This window comes from Lampris incognitus, chromosome 18 (assembly GCF_029633865.1).
Source record: "Lampris incognitus isolate fLamInc1 chromosome 18, fLamInc1.hap2, whole genome shotgun sequence".
Classification (NCBI taxonomy): Eukaryota; Metazoa; Chordata; class Actinopteri; order Lampriformes; family Lampridae; genus Lampris; species Lampris incognitus.
Genome location: NC_079228.1, coordinates 29,866,784 through 29,878,828, shown reverse-complemented (window position 1 = coordinate 29,878,828; position 12,045 = coordinate 29,866,784). Strand labels below are relative to the sequence as shown.

General features: G+C 45.0%; 1 protein-coding gene across 1 annotated transcript in view; it reads left to right on the top strand.

Annotated features, from left to right (window-relative positions):
• zmym4.1 (zinc finger MYM-type containing 4, tandem duplicate 1) overlaps positions 1-9,986 on the top strand; it is a 91,934-nt gene extending 81,948 nt beyond the window's left edge. The window contains exons 25-28 of the mRNA XM_056298026.1: positions 1,720-1,834; positions 2,729-2,989; positions 4,475-4,604; positions 7,486-9,986. Of these exons, the coding sequence (XP_056154001.1) occupies positions 1,720-1,834; positions 2,729-2,989; positions 4,475-4,604; positions 7,486-7,717 (738 nt within the window). The 3' untranslated portion in view covers positions 7,718-9,986. The remainder of the gene's footprint in view (positions 1-1,719; positions 1,835-2,728; positions 2,990-4,474; positions 4,605-7,485) is intronic.
• The last annotated feature ends 2,059 nt before the right edge of the window (positions 9,987-12,045 follow it).

The following is a 12,045-nucleotide window of genomic DNA, read 5'->3' as shown; positions in this document are numbered from 1 at the left end:
TTTTTTGTATTGCAGTAGTGTCAAAATTTTTGACCCACTGTCAGCCCAATAATCAGCGATTGCATGCGCATATATATATATATATATATATACACACACACACACACACACACACACCTCTGGTGTGCTGAGTGCTTTTTAGTGTGCTTAGTGTTTCTTGACCGTCTCTGTAGATGATGTCTTTAATTTGTAGTCCACTATATGTAGGACTACAATTCCCTTGTTGTTTAGTCACAACTGATTGACACAAGTGTTCTATATTAAGGCAAATTAAGTGACGTTTTCTCAGCCCTTTATACTGCTGCATTCACTTGCTCTCTCTTCATGCCTTGAAGAAGGTCTCTTGACTGAAAGCTTGCAAATAAAAAAGGTTCTTCCACAGATTTGAATGTGAAGATGCTCTTTACATTCTGTCTGATTTTTATAGCTCCAGCATCTCAGCTAAGTCTGTTACTGGGTGAGCGGTGTATTTTTCTCTATTTTAACTTTTTGACATTGACATTCCAAAATCTACGTTCACTTCCTGCAGCAATGGGCCAGGTCTGCTTAGGTGTAAAAATTGGCAGTGTTTTTAAGTGGTCTACAAATTCTACCAGTTCATTCTTAACAATTACTTCTCTTGCCATGTTGACCGCTCCCTGCTCACTATGAACAGCTTTAAGGAAAAACTCAGGGTGTTAGTCTTGATTCATATTAGTTTTGCTCATTGCATTGTGATTACAAAGACATCCTGTTTACAATCCCACACTACTTTTTATAATCCCACTCTTTTTTAAGCATACAGAGCGTTTTACCTCAGACATTTTATCCTTTTCAGAACACGCACATCAGTGACCCTCTCCTACTACCACCTTATTTGAAATTTTTTTTGTTACTTGAGTGAAGTCTCAATAGCCAATTCTAATATTAACTCTTTCTGTATAAACAGCTGATATTTAATCGTAACCATCTAGCACACCTGATGTCTAGATTACAATGGCCCTATGACCAGTGATGGGGTTGAGTGGCAGAAGCAACTCCATATCCCGTTATGTTTGTGTTACATTTGTTCATTATAGCCTAATGTGTGACCTCAAATGACCTGTCATTTAAAAGCAGACATTTTGTGACACTCACAGGTAAGTCCCTGGGCCATCATCATTTCTAGGGACAATCCCCACTGCCAACCCTCACTTTCTCAAACTAACACCACATATCTTTGAATAGCCAACCCAAATGACAAATCGTAACACACATCCTAAAAGTTGTGCAGAGGGGCGTCCGGGTAGCGTAGCGGTCTATTCCGTTGCCTACCGGCCCGGGGATCGCCGGATCGAATCCCCGTGGTACCTCCGGCTTGGTCGGGCATACCTACAGACACAATGGACCGTGTATGCAGGTGGGAAGCCAGATGTGGGTGTGTGTCCTGGTCACTGCACTAAAGCCTCCTCTGGTTGGTTGGGGCGCCTGTTCGGGGGGGAGGGGGAACTGGGGGGTATAGCATGATCCTCCCACGCGCTACGTCCCTCAGGTGAAACTCCTCACTGTCAGGTGAAAAGAAGCGGCTGGTGACTCCACGTGTTGGAGGAGGCATGTGGTAGTCTGCAACCCTCCCTGGATCGGCAGAAGGGGTGGAGCAGTGACCGGGACAGCTTGAAGAGGAGGGTTATTGGCCGGATACAATTGATCAGAGACATGGCTAGTGCCCCATCTTAACTGTACCTTTTTGTCTCTTTGTAGCATCTGTTCGAGAATGGTCGGTTGGAGAACATATTTACTGACCTATTCTACAGCAAGTTCTCCATGGAGATCACAAAGATACTGACAGATTTCAAGCCCTCCATTACCCCGAGTGGTAAGAGACACACCTCCACTTTTCACTTCTCTGTTTAAAAACTACCAAATGAGGTGTTTGGATAGCTTAGTGAACTACTACACTAATGTCCCACGGCCGACTGAGGTTCCTGGAATCCATAATCCAGAGATGAGCCGTCAGGTGTCCGCATGAGTCGCATGTATTTAGATTTTCATTCCAACGAGATGCTTCAACTGCTTTCATGAAAACTGGCACACGTTGATCCTGAGAAGATAAAAAGAACTGGTGATGCTGTTTGGTGTTGTGTTAAATTGGAATGAAAACACACACATACACATCGCCCTTTTTAAGATAAGGCTTCATCACACTGATGTGTTCAGGTTCTAGATATTTATAACAAAGTTCTCCGTCCAAGTCCAAGTGTTTATTCTATTGATATCGTTAATGTCATTGACAGTGTACCCATAGAAAACTTGTATCACACTCATAGCACATGTGCCCAGCCCTGGCCTAGATAACAAGTTCATCGTTCAACCAGAAGCTGTGGAATTGGACCTGTGCGTGGCTTATCTGTCAACATGATAATTAACCATCAGCGTGATTCAGAGTTGTTGGCCAAAGCTAACAGACTGATCTTGGGTTCCAAACCACAGCAAGAGCTTTTGCCAGTTGGGATGGATCAAAATCAGAATCTGTTTTCCCAAACAAGTTTTCACATACCAGCAGTTTAACTTGGTGGGTTGCTGACATTGGACTCTTCAACATGATGCAAAGAAATGGAAGGTTGTATGGCATGATCAGTAAACTATATTATAACTCAAAATGGCCTAAAATTGTCCTTATAATGTTTTGTCCTTGTAATTTCTACTTATCTGTACCTCTCTCTCTCGCTTGTTATTGCAATATTGATGGCTTCCTCTTCTCCTCCTCCAGGCTACATCCACTCCCGTGTGGAGGAGGAGTACCTGTGGGACTGTAAGCAGTTGGGCGCTTACTCCCCAACTGTCCTCCTCAACACACTACTCTTCTTCTGCTCCAAGTACTTTGGCTTCACCACACTGGAGCAACACTGCCAGCTAACCTTCGCCAATGTCGTGCGCTGCACTCGGACCAACGCTGACAATACCAAGAGCTACTTCCTGCGCTTCTACCTGCCAATATGCTTGAAGGAGCTTGAAGCTCAATCTCAAAATGGTATGATGGCCTCTTGGTTTTAGAGCTGTTTTGGCCCGAGGGAATTGGTAAACTTATCAGCTAGCGGATAAACAACTCAAGAGTTTTAGGCTGGATTGCCACGGAAAGGTGGGATTTCAAAAGGCTGAAAATAATTTGCCGAAATTTTGTACAGTGCCTCATATACAGTAAATACATGTACACACAGGCATCCGGGTAGCGTAATGGTCTATTCCATTACCTACCACACAGGGATCACCGGTTCAAATCCCTGTGTTACCTCCAGCTTGGTCGGGCGTCCCTACAGACACAATTGGCCGTGTCTGCGGGTGGGCAGCCGTATATGGGTATGTGTCCTGCTTGCTGCACTAGCACTTCCTCTGGTCGGTCAGGGCGCCTGTTGGCAGGGAGGGGGAACTGGGGAGAATAGTGTGATCCATGAGCTACGTCCCCCTGGCGAAATGCCTCACTGTCAGGTGAAAAGAAGCGGCTGGCGACTCCACATGTATCAGAGGAGGTGTGTGGTAGTCTGCAACCCTCCCCGGATCGGCAGAGGGGGTAGAACAGTGACCAGGACGGCTTGGAAGAGTGGGGTAATTGGCCGAGGGCAATTGGGGAGAAAAGGGGGGGGATCCCCCACCCAAAAAAAAAGTGTACGCACTGTACATGCCACATAACATACATAGAGAACAGGGAGACAATACAGTAATTGTCTCATTGTGCTTGTCTGCATCCATAAGTTAATAAAATATATTACAGAAAAGTGAAGAATAACTTCATGTATTACCAACCTTGTAAAGAATTAGCCTAGCTAGCTATGTTCTAAATAATCTACTGTCTGGTGCTAGGACTAATGTAGCCCCATTCCAAGAATGTGCTACATTTTGTACCAACGAAAGGCTCCAGACATGGAGCAGACTGCTACTCTAAAACAGATATCATGTTTTCAACACTAATTTAATGATACACAATTATTAAACTTACCTGTCAGTATAAACAAGTGCAGTATTGATTAGCAATGCCATCATCTTCAGCCTTAACTGACAACTGACTGGCTTACGCCCTTTCATTGCAGATGAAATCACTTCGTTTTCTTAGCTGTGCCGTCTAATCTGTTTATATATACTTAGATCTTGTAAGTGTCCTTCCACAGCATACCGTAGACCTTCCTTCTAGCTTACTGAAGAAAAGTTTCCTGATCTCAGTTGCGGTAGAAGGCTAAATGGTATGGGCATTGCCATGTTGGAGGATGGTGAAATGAACAAGAGAGCATCAGTAACTAAGGGTGTGCGGGCCTTGAGATGGGTCAGTTAAAGCTGTGAATAGGCAGGGGGGGATGTTCTTACTTTGTTTATGGATGGGTGATTTAATCAAACTTAGTTGTTTTTTTTTTTATGTGAAGAGCCTGTTATTAAATCTCATATGAGAGATTAGTAAAAAAAAACAAAAAAAAACAGTTAACTTGCATGCTTGTGTTTTTACGATGGGCTTGTGTGTGTCTCTCAGTTGCAGATGACATTCCGGCCAAGAAGCGAAAAGAGGACGAGAATCAGGAGGTGGTCCTGGAGATGACAGAGAACAATGATAACCCACTCCGCTGTCCAGTCCGACTCTATGAGTTCTACCTCTCTAAGTGGTGAGTGGACCGTCCTCCTTCTGCATTCTTCTTCTATTCTCCCCATGGTGAGAAAATTTAGCCTGGGGTTGATGATGGCTGTAGTTTTCAGAGAATTTTTTAAATTACTGTTGACGTCTAAATTTAAAATTTAATTTGGATAAAAGAATTTGAATGATCATCTAGAGCATGGCTCAGCATCTGACGGAGCTTTGAAAAAAATCGAACTTTAAGCTTTCTGCAAGCAATACAGTTTAAGTTGCGTGAATAAACATTTTTAAAAGATTATTAACATTTTATGAAACCGGGGCCCTCTCCTGGAGCCAGACTTGGGAAGGGAGCTTGCTGGCGAGCGTCTGGTGGCTGGGCCTTGGCCCATGGGGCCCGGTCGGGCCCAGCCCGAAAAAACAACATGGAGCTACCACCCCATGGACCCACCACATGCGGGGATGAGCATTGGGTTAGGGCGCAGTGCAGGCCGGGCGGCAGGCAAAGGCAGGGACCAGGGCGTGCCGACTTCTGGCATCGCAGATTGGGTCCTCGGGACGTGGAATGTCACCTCTCTGACAGGGAAGGAGCCTGAGCTGGTGCAGGAGGTGGCGTGGTACCAACTAGATATAGTTGGGCTCAACTCCACACATAGCGTGGGCTCTGGTACCAAATTCCTGGAGAGGGGCTGGACTCTACTTTTCCGTAGTTGGCCAAGGTGACAGGCGCCGGGCAGGTGTGGGGATACTCATAAGTCCCCAAATGAGCGTCGCCGTGTTGGAGTTCTCCTCGGGGAATGAGAGGGTTGCCTCTATACGACAGTGAGTCGCCAGGGGGAAGGCTCTAACTGTTATGTGTGCTTATGCACCAAATAGCAGTTTGGAGTATCCAGTGTTCTTGGAGACTCTGGTTGGTGTCCTGGATAGGGTTCTGCCTGGGGACTCTGTAGTTCTGCTGGGGACTTCAACACTCACATGTGCAACGATGGAGAAACCTGGAGGGGCATGTTTGGGAGGAACAGCCTCCCCAATCAGAACCTGAGTGGTGCCTTATTGTTGGATTTCTGTGCGAATCATTGATTGGCAATAACAAACGCCATGTTTTAATGTGTCCAGATGAACTGATTATTTAAACATTAAAAATATCTATTTAATAGCGGTGTCTCTTGTTCAAACAACGGCTCCCTTTTAAAAGTCTGTGTGTTGTGCTTGAGCAACAAAATCACAGCGTCAATGTTCCATTTAACATTATGTTTGATATCACAATCCAAATCATATCCATAACGTTAACTATTTTTACAGAGCGCAGAGAAAAATTTAGGTGAGCAGGCGTATGGAGAATGGACATGTGAGGTGTCAGATCCATGGAAAAGAGACAGCAAACTGGTTTTGTAATGAAGGATTTAATATTAACTCGTCATTCGTGCTGATTAACGGGGCTCAGCGGGCAGACATGCCGCTCCACCAGAAACATCTCTAAATGCACAATGGGGTGCAAATTCTAGCGATTATTTTTATAACGTCTTAGTTCTGATAGCAAGTGAGTTAAAATCACCCTATCGGCATAGGAAAAACCAACCACCGATCATCCCTTCAGTCGTCGATATGCGATCTGATCGCCAATGTGCACAAGCCTAGTTTGACTGTAAAGTATGCAGTTAGCTATAGTTTTTCTATACTGCTTTGATGTTTAGTTTTTTATTTCTAATATAAGCCATGCTTGCAGAAATGTATTTTCATACAAAACACTTGGGATTAGCCTGCAGTGCTGAAGTTTGTCTCCTCCTTCTGGCAGTGAGGGTAATTACTTCTCTTCGTTCAGTGTTCTCCAAAGAGGGAAAAACTACACCAATGGTTGTTGGTCCTCGCCCTCGACCGTTTTTTTCCCCTCATCCATCCATCCATCCATTATCTTAACCGCTTATCCTTTTCTTTTTTTTTATATACTTTAATCCTTGCTCTGAGCGCTGAGTTTCTTTTTTTCTCTGGAACATCAAAAACTTATCTTGGGACACTTCTTGGGTTTTTCCGCCACAGCTTCGGAGCCCGGAAGCTTTGTGGCAGAAAGCCCTGATGGCAAGCTAACCGGAGGCATGCGAACGCTTTCGTCGCATGTAAGTTCGGCTCTTGCAAAGCAATTATTGCTGGTTGATGCAAAATGCATCACTACGCATCACTTCCAGTGCCCCAGGGTGGGAATACAGCATGGGAATGTCGCCCCAGACACCAGATGAAAACTCTGGTATACTGCGAAATACAGAGGGATTTACCTGGCGGTGATAGGCTTAATCAGCACTGTGTGAATTTGTTTGGCAAGGGCTTGAATATCACAGACATTCACTTGTATGTAAAAGTCCAACATTCTAGCTTTGACGTTGCACTGAACCACACATGGGATGGTCCTCCCAAATGAAGAACTATTAACAATAATTATTCTCGTTATCAATGAATCTCTCAACTGCTTTCATTATTCAGTCTGTGAAATGTCAAAGATAATGGCAAAGGTCCAACTTGAGTTCCCAGAACCCAAAGTGAATTCTTTGAACTGTTTGCTTAGTCTGACCAGGAAGTATTCATGTTATGATATAAATTAAAGAAAGGCGAGCAATTCTTAACTCTTGTGGGGCTGTAACTTGCCGTATTTGCTATTTTTGACTGATAAAGAACTGAAATGATTGATTACCAAAATTGTAATCAAATTAATTTTCTGTTGATCGACCAATGGTTCAATGGTATTGATTAAAGACAGAACATAAAGGATGACTTCTACAGTACTATTGATAATCTCAACACACATTTAAAGTCATTTAAGAATAGCAAAAATAAGAACAAAAAACAGTTTCTCATTATAAAAAAAACTGATATTAAAAATCGCTGCTCCGCCTAACATCCTCATTGTCTGTCCCTCCATCCAGCTCAGAGTCAGTGAAGCAGCGCACCAACCTGTTCTACCTCCAGCCAGAGCGCTCCTGTATCCCCAACAGCCCCGTGTGGTTCAGCTCCACGCCCCTGGACCAGACCACCATGGATGCCATGCTGACACGCATCCTCACCATCCGAGAGATGCACCTGGGGGAGAAAGAGAGCAAGAAGGTAGTGGACGACCCGCTGTACATCCCCCAAGTGGAGGAGGATGAGTCAGAATGAGGAGGAGAAGGAAGTTGCCTGAGGCTTCTCAACTGAGTTTTGAAAGTGGTCCTTAACAGATCATTGTGAAAAATGAACATGTCAGACACAGATTTCGTCATGCTCCCTTTGTGTTACATCAGCAGTACACAGGTTGGTTTGATGTCTTTCTTAAACACACACATACACAAACAACTGCAACATACTAAACTGCAAAGACTTCTTTAACCCAGGACGTCAACACAATCTGAGGAGGAACTGTTGAAACAAACCTGGTGTTTGGCTGAGGGGAAAGGACCAATGCAATAGACTCAAAGGTGTTCAGACTGTTTCGTTCTTCTTTGTGACGTACTGTGCAATTAGAGTTCTTCAGCGGCACCAGGTCCGCGGTGTGGTCGCTCGTGTGGAAGAGTGCCCGTCTGATGAAAACTTGTCTTCACAAATCTGTTTACCTCCCTGCTGAAAAGAGTTCGGTTACTTTTGTTTTCAGTTGACATTATTAATATAACCGTTAAAATGCTGTTCCAGAAAGTTTCTCGCTTGCCGTGCAGGAAATTAAAACGAAAAATGTTGAGGAAGAGGGCGCAGAAACGGTCGTTGAGCGTATAACATGTCAAGTCTGGTTTCATTCTGTGTTGGATGCTTAAGGTCTGGTTGAATGTTTATGATTGCAGACAAGACTCAGGATTTGTTGTGTTTTTTACATTTAGTTCCCTTTTACCTAATTACTCCATGGAATGTGTGTATATATATGTATATATATATATATATACACACATACACACACACACACTGGGATTGTTGGTCATTTGCCTACTAAAATTAGTGTAAGGGAGGATCTGGTAGTTTAGAATATTTTTTTTGATTTTGATATACTTTACTTGATATACCCGTAGGGACATTGTCCTCTGCATTCAACCCGTCCTAGCTGTGTAGCTAGGAGCAGTGGGCAGCCGCCGTACAGCACCCGGGGACCACCTCCAGTTCCCAGTTCTTCTTGCCATGCCTTGCTCAGGGGCACAGACAGGAGTGTTAACCTAGCATACATGTCTTTTTTTTTTTCTTTTTTTTTTTATGGTGGGGGAAACCGGAGCGCCCGGAGAAAACCCACTGCAGAATATGATACCTTTTTGCATTGAACGTTTATATTTCAGACTCCAACTTGACAAATTGACTCTCGATTGTTCATAGAAAACGTTTGAGCCAAAAAGTTGTTTAATTTTTTTATTTTTTACTATCGAAACCTACGTGTTATCTGACACAGTAAACCAGTTTATCTGAGACATCTCTTGTACCTTTGACTAACGTCCTCCTTTGACGAACATCCTTTTTTTTTTTGGTATCCCCCCCCCCCCCCCCCAAAAACGTCCTTTTCTAATGGCGGCCCCTCATTTGACCCCTGCTGGTTTGTGTGAAGCGGTTTTGAGGTGCTGGTCTCCGCTTGTGTATTAACCACGTTTGTCAGAGGATGGATGACACGGCTCTCCAAAAAAATTTTGTATCATACTTTTGAATAAAAGATGGAAAAAAAAGGTTATTAATTGCTGTCATCTTTCCGGCTAACGGTGAAATCGCTCTTTGAAAACAAATGCGCAATTTTCTTTTGTCTCACCGACAACATTAAAGAATAGAATGAGACAAGTTTAGTCAACATCCTCCGTGGTTGTACTGATGCTTTGGGATGTGGTTTTTAAGTAATTTTTTTTTCTCTCTCTCTCTCTCCCCAATTGTTACCTGGCCAATTACCCCACTCTTATGAGCCGTCCCGGTCGCTGCTCCACCCCCTCTGCCGATCCGGGGAGGGCTGCAGACTACCACATGTCTCCTCCGATACATGTGGAGTCACCAGCCGCTTTTCACCTGACACAGGAGTTTCGCCAGGGGGTCCTAGTGTGGGAGGATCACACTATCCCCCCCCCCCCCCCCAGTTCCCTCTCCTCCCCAAACAGGCGCCCCAACCGACCAGTGGAGGCGCTAGTGCAACGACCCACATACCCACATCCGACTTGCCACCCGCAGACATGGCCAATTGTGTCGGTAGGGATGCCCGACCAAGCCGGAAGTAACACGGGGATTCGAACCAACGATTCCTGTGTTGGTAGGCAGCGGAATAGACCGCTACACTACCCGGACGTTTTTAAGTAATTTCCATGGCATATCTATATTTACTCCGATTGTGTAAAGCAAATACATCCATAGTAAACGACAATAAACAGGAATAATGCTAACAGGGCTTCAGCTTCTTTATGTACATACGTTGGGGAAATGCTGATTTGTGGGCTGCTGAGGGTCAAAGGTTAGGTGGAGGAAGCAGATATTCTCCACCTTTCTCCACCGCCAAACAAACACGCATGGCTGAAAGGTCATCTACCAACTTGTTCTTCAAAATCTGCTTGTTGACTACAGCGTTTTTGGTCCCTCTTAAAACTTAATGCTGCCTGCTGCTTTCTTCCACATTTCACTAAAGAAATAAAACGCAGCATGTAATATTTTTCACAGGAAAGTCCTATGAGACGGCACTGAACATTCGTGGAGGAATGGCGTATCGTTTGGCGTATTTCAGGCCAAACGATACAAATCTACACAAGGGACGTTTATTTACATGCAGATCTCCAAGATTGTTGCTTTAAGAGATGTGTACAAGGCTGTAGCTCGGTGCTTCAGTAGTGCTTGATGTTCGCCTCTTATTTATCTGAGATGGAGCGATGTACTGACCCAAATAGCAAAATTGCTGTGGCCCGGACCCGTCCCACACCCAACACGTTCATCCAGCCCACATACCGCATGGAATGATGGCACTTGGGCGGTCCGCTCCTGTTTGCCAGATCTGGGCCAGATCTGCCGCATGTGCCACATATTTGCCAAAAAAGAGACCCACATTTGATTTGGCATGTTTGGGCCTTATTTGCTATTATACATGTGGGCCACTTCAGGCTCACATCCATTTTGTCAGGGCCAGAAGAAGGCCATCAGTGCCGCATTGTTGCCTGAAGTGGCCCACATCCGGATGCTATCTGGGGTTGAGCCTTACTGAAGCTCATTGGGCCAAACTTGACTAAATGCCATCAGATGACCTCTGATAACGCAGATGACATGTCTGCACCCAACACCCAACCCCATGACATCCCTGCTGTGATGTAGTGAGTAGTGCTGGCTGTCCTGCAGATAAATGGTGGTGTGGTGGAAAATTCTGCTGAACAGGCTGTCAACCTTTTTTACATTTTTTGAGCTGAGTAACATGTTGGTATTAGTCTAGGATGATACTGGTTGCCCTTATTATGAACTGAACAAAAAAACAACACATCTAATGACCACTTTGAGGGAGAAAATATGCTTTTAATTAGGTCTGGGTAGGAAATGTACATCAGCCCCATCAGAATTGCCTCATATTTGGGGCACCAAAGATGGCGAGACTCGTGTGAGCGGGCGACACACGTGGTGTCCAGCCACTACTAAAATATGAGCTGTGTAGAAAGGTGACATACTGGCATTCTACTCTCTAAACACCACCATCACTGAAAAAGTTAAACCTGCCAAAGCCAGTGATGGTGTATGTTTACACCGCCTTCATGGAGTCCTTCTTCACCTCCACTATCTGGTACGTTGCTGCCGCTGCCGAGGACAAGAGCAGCATATCATTCGCTCTGCTGAGAGGCTGATTGGCTGCAATCTGCCATCCCTCCAGGACACCGAGGCGAGCAGGAAAATTCATGGTCAACCCTTCACACCCAGGTCATGGTCCCTTCAAAACACTCTCCTCTGGCATGAGGCTAAGGTCTATAAAAAGCAGAACCTCACACCACAGGAATAGCTTCTTACAGCAGTCGGTCTTTCCAACAAGCCCCCAGACACCTACAGAGCCTGACACTGCCGCCCTCCCACCCACTTTTATCTTCCCAACTGTGCTCTCTGTATATGGACACTCTGCATAAAACTTGCACTATCCTGTAAATAACTTCCTCCCCCCCTTTTTGCCTCAATTGTATCCGGCCAATTACCCCACTCTTCCGAGCTGTCCTGGTCGCTGCTCCGCCCCCTCTGCCGATGCAGGGAGCGTTGCAGGCTACCACATGCCTCCTCTGATACATGTGGAGTCCCCAGCAGCTTCTTTTCACCTGACAGTGAGGAGTTTTGCCAGGGGGACGTAGCGCGTGGGGAATCACGTTATTCCCCCCAGTTCCCACCTGCAGACACGGCCAATTGTGTCTGTAGGGACGCCCGACCAAACCGGAGGTAACGCGGGGATTCGAACTGGCGATCCCCATATTGATTGGCAACAGAATAGACTGCCACACCACCCGGACGCATAAATAACTTCTTGAAATTGTCATTTAACTTTTTGTAAATGC